This window comes from Grammomys surdaster, unplaced genomic scaffold (assembly GCF_004785775.1).
Source record: "Grammomys surdaster isolate TR1022 unplaced genomic scaffold, NIH_TR_1.0 373, whole genome shotgun sequence".
Classification (NCBI taxonomy): domain Eukaryota; kingdom Metazoa; phylum Chordata; class Mammalia; order Rodentia; family Muridae; genus Grammomys; species Grammomys surdaster.
The window spans coordinates 4,900,047-4,911,855 of record NW_021604792.1 but is presented as its reverse complement, the minus strand read 5'-3'; the positions used below and the strand labels follow the sequence as shown (position 1 = coordinate 4,911,855).

General features: G+C 46.4%; 1 protein-coding gene across 2 annotated transcripts in view; it reads right to left on the bottom strand.

The window, feature by feature from the left end:
• The window catches only part of Gucy2c (guanylate cyclase 2C), a 75,426-nt gene that overhangs the window by 20,300 nt on the left and 43,317 nt on the right, over positions 1–11,809 (bottom strand). The window contains exons 13-19 of one of the 2 annotated variants that reach the window (XM_028780977.1): positions 10,966–11,028; positions 10,107–10,178; positions 9,604–9,708; positions 6,080–6,166; positions 4,838–4,970; positions 3,044–3,181; positions 2,084–2,172 (exon numbers count right to left, since the gene is read on the bottom strand). In XM_028780977.1, the coding sequence (XP_028636810.1) occupies positions 2,084–2,172; positions 3,044–3,181; positions 4,838–4,970; positions 6,080–6,166; positions 9,604–9,708; positions 10,107–10,178; positions 10,966–11,028 (687 nt within the window). The remainder of the gene's footprint in view (positions 1–2,083; positions 2,173–3,043; positions 3,182–4,837; positions 4,971–6,079; positions 6,167–9,603; positions 9,709–10,106; positions 10,179–10,965; positions 11,029–11,809) is intronic. The other variant, XM_028780978.1, reaches the window with a different exon arrangement.

The window sequence follows — 11,809 nt, the reverse complement described above, 5'->3', positions numbered from 1 at the left end:
CCCACTCTCCTGTGCTGACTCCTCCCACTCTCCTGTGCTGACTCCTCTCCCTCAATCCTACCCCCCATCCCTTCCTTCCATCCTTTTCTCTCTCCTCCTCTTTCTTATTTACTATTTTTAAAAATGTATTTATTTGTTTGGACACACCAGAAGAGGGCATTGATCCCATTACAGACGGTTGTGAGCTACCATGTGGTTGCTGGGAATTGAACTCAGGGCCACTGGAAGAGCAGTCAGTGCTTTTATCCACTGAGCCATCTCTCCAGCTCTTTCTTTAATTTACAATGGGTCTCACTATATAACCCATGCTGTCTTCAAACTCAAAGTCCTTCGGCCCCAGCCTCCTCAGAGCTGGGGTTATAGGTATGAGTCACCATGCCTGACTTCTAAAGGTCTCCTTGAAGGATTGTTTAAATGTTTCTTCTGGGATTCTAAAATGAAGCAGACTTTCTTCTCTTTCTTTCTTCTCTTTCCTTCCTCCCTCCCCCCTCTCTCTTTTTCTTTCTTTCTTTCTTTGACAAGGTCTCAGGTAGCTCTAACTCACTACATAGCTGAGGATGACTTTGAACTCCTGACTGTCTTGTCTCTACCCCTCAAGTACAGAGATTACAGACATGTGCCACCACATCTAGCTTAGTAAAATGTAAAGTAGAATTTTAAAACAAAACATACTTTTAGTCCTAGCTATTAAATCAGTTGTATCAGAATATTATCTTCATCTCCTTATCTGTGCAGGTGAGAGTTTGTTGTTTTTCATGTACCCAAGGCTGCACCCCGATGCCTGATAATCCCCTCTGCCTTCCAAGTGCTGGGTCTGAAGATGTATACACCTATAGCTGGCTCATATTTCTTTTTAAATCAATAGAACTATTTGTGAGCCTAACACATATATCACATACACCTTGCTCTCAAGGTAGGCTGTGATGTGTGCTTCCAGCAGCTCTGCCCTGAGCTGAGGGAGGAGTAGAGCTTGGGGGAGGGGTGAGAACAACTGGTCACAGATCCCTGCCTCTCCATCTCCGTGTCCTATGTCACCAAAGAGCAGTCCCTCCTTGCCTGGGAGAGATGATTCCAAGGCTCCCAGTGGATAACTTCAAGTCGAGAGGGTGCAGAGCCTGGTACATACTTACTGTAGTCAGTAATTTATAATAATAACTAATGATAAAGTAACACAATCATAGTCGTACACTAAATTTCCCCCTCATCACTGCATATGCACTTGGGAGCCATTATTAAATAACAGGGTCACTTGAATTCATCATTCAGCTGTAAATCTTTCAGCCTATGTGTCTGTGATGGTTTGAATATGCTCGGCCCAGGGAGTGGCACTAGCATCCTTCAGAGGAAGATGTAGAACTCTCTACTCTGCCTGCATCATGCCTGCCTAGATGCTGCCATGCTCCCAACTTGATGATGATGGACTGAATCTCTGAACCTGTAAGCCAGCCCCAATTAAATGTCCTTTGTAGGACTTGCCTTGGTCATGGTGTCTGTTCACAGCAGTAAAGCCCTAACTAAGACAGTGCCCCACTGAGAGACCAATGGGTGTGGAGAATATACAGAACGGACATGTTAGATACAGGAATAGCTTCTGTCTCAATAGAACAGAGAAAAAATGGCATGAAGTTTTATCATGCTGAACAACTTGAAATTTATAAATCGCTTATTCTGGAGTTTTCCATTTGGTAATTATGGACCCTGGGGTTTTCTGGTAACTGAACACGCACACACACACACACACACACACACACAAAACCTATCAAATAAGGAGGGTGATTGTATTTGGCCTTTTTCAGATGTGATCATCTGAAAACTCTCAAGTGAGGGCAATTGTGTGGGGTTATCTGGGACTAGGTACCACGGAGTCACTCACGGTCTAATCAGAAGAAGAGACGGGAGCAAATGAAGCAGAGAGGCAAGAGGATGTGACTCAAGGCCGTGCTCAGAATGGGTGGCTACAAACCGAGAAAAGCCACCAGAAGCTCTCAAAGGAGAAACGGGCCACCTCCAAAGAACCTGGACGCCCCGCAGAGCTTCCAGAACTCTCTGTGAGTTCATCTTTGTGTTGGGAAGATCCACTCACCTCCAGCTCCTTCTCATCTGCCGTTTCCAGGAAGAGATCTGGGCGGAAAGGTTTTATCCCATATGAGTTTTCCACTCTGAAGATCTTCTCTGATTGGATGAGAATAATTACATTATGAGAAGACCCCCCCAGGGAAGATTGTTAGGCACAGTCTGAGTTGGTTCACTCCTTGATGACCCTTCAGTCCAGTAGGAGTGGGAGAGCCTGTCCACAGACGTGAATGAGGTGGGAAGAGTCTTCTTCCACTTACAACCAGGAGTGGCCTCACTGGTAGATGCTAACACAGAACATCTCAGATTCTACCACTGCCTTCTTCGGGCTTCCCTGGTCCCCTCTCCATACCCTGACTCCTAGCTCCTCCAAGCTAACCTCCAAGACAGTCATGAGTTAGTGCATAGTAAACACTCAGAAAGTGAAGGCCAGATGAATGGAATAAAGTGTTTTCCTTCAATGAGAAGCAACAAAAACCTAAGCACTGCTTTAAATAGGAATGAAGTGCTGTGCTGCCTTGCTAGCCTGTGCTAGTCCTGTTAGTCCACCTTGCTAGCCTGTGCTAGTCCCATTGGTAAGCGGGTACCTTGCCCTCTGTGGTCGAGAGGAGAACTGCAGTACAGGGAAGATTCTTACTGTGTTTGCTTTTTTGAGACAGTGTCTCATGCAGGCCAGGCTGGCTTGAAAGTGGTTAGGAAGCTGAGGATGGCCTTGAACTCCTGATCCTCCTGGAAGACTCCCCGTCCAGGCATGGACCACCAGAGCCAGCAAGTGAAGGGAGATTCTTAAACACTGATATGGGTAATAACGGCAGCTGGCTGAGTTCTCTCACACCAAGCCTTTGCCATCCTCATAGAATGCACAACTCAGAAGAGGCCTGACGGGATATGGGGCCAGAGATCTGGGACTTGGTGAGTCCTGAATGCAGACGGACTGGCTCTGTACCGGGCTGGGGGTAGTCTGACTCACCATCGTGATCCCGGCAGCTGAGCGTGTAGAAAGTCTCCTTACGAAGGATGATCTCCTGGGCGATGATGCTGAAGCTGTACACGTCTCCTTTCTGAGAGATGGTAGCTTCGCGCAGGTGCTCAGGGGCGGTCCACAGGTCTGTGTGTGAGACATCAGACAGGGCAAAGTTGGGGGGAGGCGGTTCCACTTGTGAGAGTTCGGGTAAGAGACGTCTGAGATCGGCAGATCCAGCTGAACGATGTTAAGGAGGATGGGATATATGTCCTCTGATCAAAAAGCTTCGCTGCTTTGCTTTAAGAACCAGCTTGGCACCCAGCAGGGCTTCTGTAAGAACTCACTGGGGCTTGAGAGGATGGCTCGGTGAGGAGAAAACTTGTACAAACGTGACGACCTGAGGTTGGATACCCCGGAACCCATCTGAACACTGGGTGGGTGTGGTGCCTATCTGCCATTCTAGTGCTTAGAAGGCTGAGACACATTCCCCAGAGGAAGCCGGCTGGTCAGGATGGCCTTATTGACAAGCTCAGGATTTAGTACTGAGACTCCCTCAATGAATAAAGTGAAGTGCGTCTGAGAAAGGCTCCCAACATAGCCTCAGGCTTCTGCACCAATAAGAACATACATGCACACACATACACACGTAAATACTGCCCCTATGCACACATGGAAGCACACCACATAAGTATATACATGCTGAAAAGAATACAAAAGAACTTTCTGTATTTAGTCCAATACCACGGTGAAATAAAGGTAGGATTGTGTCTATGCACACACATATACACACATACACATATACAATAAAACTCGAAGAATTGTTAAACAGAATTGGAACTAAGAGTGCTTCATTTTTGGAGCAAGGTCATATGTTGAGACAACCTGAGTTCTAGATTTCTGAGGTGGCTTAGCTGTAACCTTTAATGAAGACTGAAGGGGAAAGACTGGCGTGCCTGCCATCCACACACCATGTGACTTCACGTTCCTTTTCTGGATCCTTCCCACAATCCTGAAGAACAATGAGGCTCTATTTCACAGGTTGTATGTGCACGTGCATGTGTGTATATGTATGTCTATGTATCTTGTCACCACAGGTAAGTAAATGGCAATGTCTGTACAGGAACAGGTCTCCTCTTCTGTACCCCATCTTCCTGTGCAAATCTCCAGCCTGGGATCTCACTCCCATCTCCTACAAAGTTCAATTAGATGGTTCTAACGGCTCTTCCCGGCCTATCTTCTACAAGTCTCTAAGTTCCTTCTGCTTTTTCATTTATCTCAAGAGACAGAACTGAGTACTGAGAAGGATGTCCATGGAAGACAACTGTTTAACTCAAAAAAAACATTTGTGGAGTGGCTGGAGAGGTAGCTCAGTGGTTAAGAGCATTTTCTGTTCTTACAAAGCACCTGACTCTAGTTCCAGTGTCTACACGGCAGCTCACAACCATCTGTAAGCCCAGGTCCGGGGGTCTGATGCCCTCTTCTGGCCACTGTGGGCACTGCATGCACATGGTACACAGGCATGCAAGCAAAACACCCATAGCCTATAACATAAAAAAATACATTTACTAAAAAAAAAAAAAAAAAAAGCTTTCGTAGGGTGACAGAGAGGGTGTGCTGGAGAAAGAGAGTGTTGCCTGTTTCCCCATCATTTCCTGAACTTTCTATGTGAGACAGAAATAAAAAAAAAACCAACAACAACCAAACAACAAATACAAAAACCAAAAACAGAAAAAAGGAAAAAAGAAAGAAAAGATGAAAGAAAGAAAGGAAGGAAGAAATTCAAGTAAAAGAGGCACAGACCTTTCTTTGGAGGCAGGATGGAATTGCACCCAAAATCGGTGATCTTCACTACCATGCGGCTGTCTACCACGCAGTTGGTGGATTTCAGACGCCCGTGGACTTCAATCTTACTGGAGTGCAGATAGGACATCCCCTGTAATTGTTTTCAGACAATGGGAAAACAAAGAGACGTCACACGCTTTGGCCGAGTGACCTCTTGAAAGAAAGGAGTGACATTTTGAATCTATCTCTCTGCACATGTGGCCGTGCTATCAAATTTTAAATTCAGTGCTGTGAACCTCGCTTTAAACGTGCAGTGAAAACCGGAGTGCTTGTGAAGCATAGCTCTGTGAGGAGAAGAAAGAGGAAGTCGAATGCAAACTGTGGCGAGTAGAGTAGCCGTGTACCATCCAAGACAGGGCTTTGTGGTTACACATGTGCGTGGGTGGGAAGGTCAGAGGTCAGCCTCTGGCTGTGTTGTTACTCCGGTTCCGTCTGCCTTGTTAGTTTTTCTCAATTAAATTTGTGTTTCTTATCGTTCTTGTGTGTTTGATGTATGTGTGTGCATACGTGCATGCCACAGCACACAGGAGATCAGAGGACGACAGTTCAGGAGCTGGTCCTCTCTGCTGTGGCTTCTGGGGATTAACTCACACTGTTGAGCTTGTGTGATTTCACCCACGGAGCCATCTGGAAAGCCCCCACCTTGGGTTTGGGACAGAGCCTTTCACTGGAAACAGAGCTTACCAGTTAGGTCAGGCTGATTGGTCAGTGAACCTGGAGAATCTGTCTGTTTCTTTCTCCCCAGCTCTGGAATTACGTGTGCCACAAGACCTGATACTTTTTTTTTTCCCCATGGGTTTTGGGATTTGAACTAAGTTCTTCACATTTGAGCAGTGAGCACTTTACCCACTGAGCCATCTAGTCAGCCCTGCTTGTATTGTTTACGTATTTTTCACTTCCTGCTTAGTTGGACCGTGAACACGTACACATCTCTAGCTCTCTGCTGCCTTAAAAACACGGATAAAATTATCTTACATTTATGAAGGAAATGACTGGACGGAGTCACTCCCTAAAATCTAGCAGATTTGGAAGTCATTTCACATGGCATTTTATTTGTAACAAATCTATGTGTGAGCACACACACTACCTCGTCAAGTCCTGCATACGACACACCTACCATGGCTGCCATCGTACCGAGGACACCAGCGTGGATGGTGCCCTTTCATTTTCATGAATGTTTCATGCCCATGTGTCTCTTACCTTAGCAATGTCATTTAAGACAGAGATCTTAAACTCCCAATCCATGAACGTGCCATCAGGGTAGGAAATCGTGTCATTTAACACTTCCTGAACAGGGGAGAAAAACACTCGAATGAGGTGAAGGATGACACGCTGCAGGGGAAGTCAGTTTAGAGAGACTGTGAGCCCGGTTATCCATTCAGGAGGCTACCAAGTCAGGAACAAACTGGGATGTTGCCTTTCTCCTTTTATGATGGTCTATTGTCATGGGTTGTCTGACAGAGCTAGTGTCCGAGCAGTGTGGTAGGCGATTTTATTGTGTGACTGTCATATGATGTCCTCACACAAACCTAGAGCCAGGGACCTTCAAAGTCCAGGCCACAGGGCACAAGGCCTGTAAGCCACAGACGTGCTTTAGTGCAGAACGGTATTCTCCCCTACACTTGGATACAGACACACACAGACACAGACAAACACAGACACACAGACACACCTTCTCTGTCTCTATCCACGCCCCCCCCCCCACTTCTCTGTCTGTCTCTATCCGTCTCTCTCCTCCCAAGGTCCTGCTCTCAAGCCCACAAGAAACAAGATAACACAAGGAGAAAAAAAAAATCAAGTACAATCAAAATGATTCGGGAATCTTAAACAAGAGAATTTCTACCACGTTGAGGTCAACCTAGGCTACGTAGTGAGACCCTATCTGAAGAAAGAAAAAAGAAAAAGAAAGAGAGGAAGGAAAAAAGGAAGAGAAAGGAAGAGAGAGATATGTTGCTGGCTACAGTATGGTAACCTGAAATGATGATAAAGCAAATCATCCGGTAAATACATAAACAAGAAACATAACCATTATCAAATATGTACTGTACGTAGGAGGTGGAGGCAGGAGGACCCGAACTTCAAGGGCAGCCTGGGCTACATAGCCAGTTTGAGGTCAGCCTGGGCTAGAGACCCTGTCTCAAAATCTCTAAAGAAACAAAACAGGCATGGGGTGGGTTTCACCACCAGGTAGGGTAGAAAGACAGCGACTGCCTGGAGACTGGCCTTGGGAGCCTGACTGGAAAGTTCTGCCCTGCCTATTCCATCTCATGAAGACTGGATAGATGTGTTTGTTTGTATGTTTTAAGACATCTTGTTTGGAGCAGGCTCTCCCTTGGGTAGTCCACAAGACCTGAAGGTCCCTATGTAGCTGGCACACAGCATGTAAGCAGAACTCCCTGTGAGGCCTTGAAGTTATGGTTCTCCTGTGTCTGCCTCCTGAGAGCTGGGATTACAGGTGTGTTTTTAAGCAGGGAGTTGCTCATGGGAATTCCATCAGTAGGATCATGTCTGTACCCTGTGTTAATTACTTCAATTGGCTTAATTGCTCTGGGTTTTCTTTAAGTGTACTAAGATCTCTGTCTTTAAGAGAGCTCTTGGCTTTCCTAGGAACTGGAAGGAGTCAGGCCTTGAACTAATCTAACATTAGGGTGGTTTCTTTAAAAGGTACAGTGTTTAATTAAACCAGTAAGCAGTTGTTTTTCAGTATAACCCAGAGCAGAATAGTAACTGTTAACAATTGTTTTTATTTTAGGGGGAAAAAACTGACCCGAGTCTGGTTTTGATTTGGGTATGACCCCAATAATTCTTCAAGAGGTTCTAGAGTTATAGTCATTTTAGACGACACTGGAGGGGCTGTGAGGTAAAGAGAGATTTGTGAGCAGCCGACGCCACAGTAACGCCTTCCTTTCTCCCCTTGGCCCGCCGCTTACCCACTCTAATCTGTTCTCACCTGCCAGCTCAATTCTGTTTTGAATACAAAAAAGTATGCACGTATCTTTTACAAAACTCGAACAAAATTTGCGAAATATCAAAAGGTAGAAAAGAAAACCATCGCCGGCTGATCTGGTCTCTCATTTTGGTATTTGCTTTTTTATTCTCTAATGCAAAGCACACAGTCCTGTTCTATAAAATCATATCTGCAGGCTTGTGTGCTATTTCCTGGGATGTTTTAATAGTTCTCTCCTTTAAAGGCTGGGGAGAGTTATCATTAGAAATGTTTGTTCATTTTGTCAGTATCAATTAAAGTGATCACTTTTAGGCCCATTGACAGGATCATCTGGGGGACGAAGGGATGGTATCGTGAGTAAACCGATTCCCTGAAAGCGTGAGGATGGGGGCTCAGATGCCTAACACCAACACAAGTGTCAGACAGCCACAGTGGCCTCTTGTAATCCCAGTGTGGAGAGGCAGAGGCAGCCTGGAGCGGGCGGCCAGCTTACCTATTGAGATTTACAGACCCTGGTTCAAGTGAGAGTCCTTCCTCAATATATGAGGTAGGAATGCCAAGGAAGATAACTGCCACCATGCTCTGACCTCCATGATTGTGTGTGTGTGTGAGTGTGCTTGCACATACACACACACACAATCACACACAATCACACACACACACACACAGATCATATTGTTCTAGGATCTTTGCTATAACACAACATCATATTTTTACTACCCAGAACTAACCCAATCTTATTGTTTGCGTCTTATTTTGGTATACAGCTAGTTTAATGTTGCAGTATTTTGTTGGTATTTCTCCATGTACATTCATAACCATAGGTTGTAGTCAGTTGTACGGTCAGTCTTAACTCTAGCCTTGTGTTCAGTGAGTCTGTTTTTTGTATAATAACTGTGTGTGCCCTCAGAGTGCTCAGCAACTCCAGCTGCTTTTCGAGAATATCTGAGCTCACCTGGCAGCCATTTTGTCACCGTCCAGGCCATGTGGGTGGGGGAGGGGTGAATGGAGCAGGGCAGGTCATCTGATGCTGTTTGAGCTGTCTTTTGTGCTTTTAACACAAAAGCAAGTGAGTAAAGTGAATCAGAGTCTCAAAGCGCTCACTCACTGGCTCCTGTGTCCACTCTGCCTCTCTGAATACTTTTGGCTTGCTTGTAATGACGTCATAGGACTGATCGATTTAATCTGATGGCTCTGACCACTTTTCCTGATGACTTTCTGATGTCATTTCATTAAGTAGAACTCTTTGTTTTGTTTTATGTATGTGGGCCCCTGAAGGGCTGCCATACCCTGGCTGAGACTTTCCATGTACTGCTGTCTACCAAGTAACATTCTGCAGTTTTGCTAAGATCAAAACATCCTGATGTAGGCATGGTGCCCCAGGCAGGAAATTTACACATGAGGGCCCATTGTCCACCAGCTGAGTTCCTGTTTTGTGTTTTTCCTTCCCTGGCTTGGTGTATATATTAAACCTGCCCAGTAAAAGCTTTGGCATTCGCTCTTAACGAATAGCCCAAGTCTGTGTCTCCTTTAATCCCCTAGGCCTACGTCCGAGCTCGATACCATGACGGCGTGGGTACCATCATATGTGTATGAGCCTTTTGCCTGATTGTATATCTGCACGCCACGTGTGTGCAGTACCCACAGAGGCCAGAGGGAGTGTTAGATCCCCGGGAACTGGGGTTACAGGTGGCCCCCGAGCCATATCTCTAGCATAATTTTTTCCTTTTTCATGTAGTGACCACGTAGGTCACTGGAAGTGACCGTGGCTCCTTACCCGGAGGGATCCCCTCTCACAGTATTCAACCACCCCGAAGATCCTGGTGTCCAGCTTCACGGTGCCATAGAACTTGGTCAGGTTGTAGTAGTCAGACTGCAGCAACTAGAACAGGGGACTAGGCTGTTTATAAAGCAAAGGCGCAGGGTGGGTGGGGTGGGGGTGCCGGTGTGGACCATTAGTAGCAGTGTGATGTGCTTCCCCTGAGGTCTTTGGAAAGAAGGATCCCTGTAACAACCGAACAACAGTCCCCAGTCCTTCCCACACATGTCACATCCTACTAAACTATTCTGAATAAAAATTTAACTATTTTCAAATAAAGCCAGGGTTGTGTGGTAGGCCACGGCAGGCCTCACTCTCCAGCGTCTCTTGGTAGACTGCCCACAAGCCAAGTTGCCGTTTCCTTGACTGGAGGGATTTTCTGTTGGCTGCAGCACCACCGGGGACCTCAGTGTTTGAAGGAAAGTGATTTTGAGGCGTGCTTGTGGCATGCGAGTCCATACCTTGTTCAGTTCGATCTTCTGCTTCTCACTGAAGTTACCATCACTGTGCTTGAGGTCTTTCAGAATCACTTTCTGCCAAGATCAAGTGAGAAAGGGGGACTTGTAGCATGATTCTTACCATGGACAAACAGACTCCAACAAATGGAGCCACCGGGAGGCAGGGTGCTGTGCCATCCATTATGTGCGTATTATGGAAGTTCGCTTTCGGGCTCAGTTACATTGTGAACATTCTGGAACATTCATAGTGCTAACTAAGGCTCATATCTGTAATGCCTACTAACTGGGATGGAGTAGGGCTGGAGTTGGAACGTTTCTTGTAGAATGACCAGGGAAAATAGGAGAGAGGGAGAGAGGGAGGGAGAGAGCAAGGAGGGGGAGGAAGAAAATGAGGAAGAGTGGGAAGGAAAACAAGGAAGGGAGTGTGGAGCCCTCCCCGACACAGGATTCTTGGGAAATCTAAGGGCTTCCCTGAGTGAGCGGAACCTCACGTCTCCGTCATGTTCTCCACGTCTCACAAGAATGCTTCATTGTTCTTCTGTGTCCCCAGACTCTGAAGCAGAGCTCTGCCTTCCATTGGAAACCCCGAGTGGCCTCTGGCAGCTTCCTGGGCACCTCTAACATTGCATTGTCAAGGCCAGGGGCCAGGACAACTGTGCCAGAACACCCTCCACACATACGGACAGGGCTCAGAGCATGGGGGAGCTGTCCTAACCAACAGTGTTCAGGACAGTGGGGGGAACTGTCCTAACCAACAGTGTTCAGGACAGTGGGAGATCATACTAACCGGCAGGGTTCAGGACAGTGGTGGGAACTGTAATAACTGACAGCATTCAGGGCAGTGGGGCAGTGCTGTACCAACCTTCTTGTCATATTTGCACTGTCGCACTCGCTGGATTGTGTCTCGTCTCCTGTCATCGTCAATCTGGTGGAGAAAAGAACAATTGCCTCAGGACTTCATATCCATCCCTTCCACTGCCAAAGATGAGAGACGCTCTCCCATGGAGTGTGCCTGCTGGGTGTTCAACACCGTGCTGGCCAGCCCCCTGACGCAATGGGTGTACCCATTGCTTCTTCTGATCAGCTTGTCTTCTATCCAGGTGTCTACCACCTCATGCTCTGGGATTCCCTCCCTCCCTCTCATGGCTCTGTTAGTACCAAGGATTCTGTTGGCTTCCTGCTCCTCTGATTCTCCTGCTGCTGGTAACCTTGGCCTGTGGCATCTCCTGGCAGATGTTCTTAAAAGGATGTTACAAAATCTCAGTGCTTCTGAGTCTAATTTTACACCTAAAGGCCCAGTAGAGATGCAAACAAGATGACAGTACCAGGTGTTCATCATTCCTGGCTTTGTGTTAGAAGCATCAGATCAGCTGATTTCTCAAAAAGAAGCCTGAAATACGGATTTTTATATATTAGTCCATGATTTTACATGGTGGCAACTGAGTTTAAAAATCTCAACGCAGTTTATTCCCAGCACTTGGGAGGCAGAGGCAAGTGGATTTCTGAGTTCGAGGCCAGCCTGGTCTACAGAGTGAGTTCCAGGGCAGCCCGGGCTATACAGAGAAACCCTGTCTCGAAAAACCAAAAACCAAAAACAAAAACAAAAAAAAACAAAAAAAACCCAACGCAGAACAGCACACAAATGTGTGTGCATACACACACATGAACATGTGTACACATGTGCACTTACAGGCTAGGTTACAAAT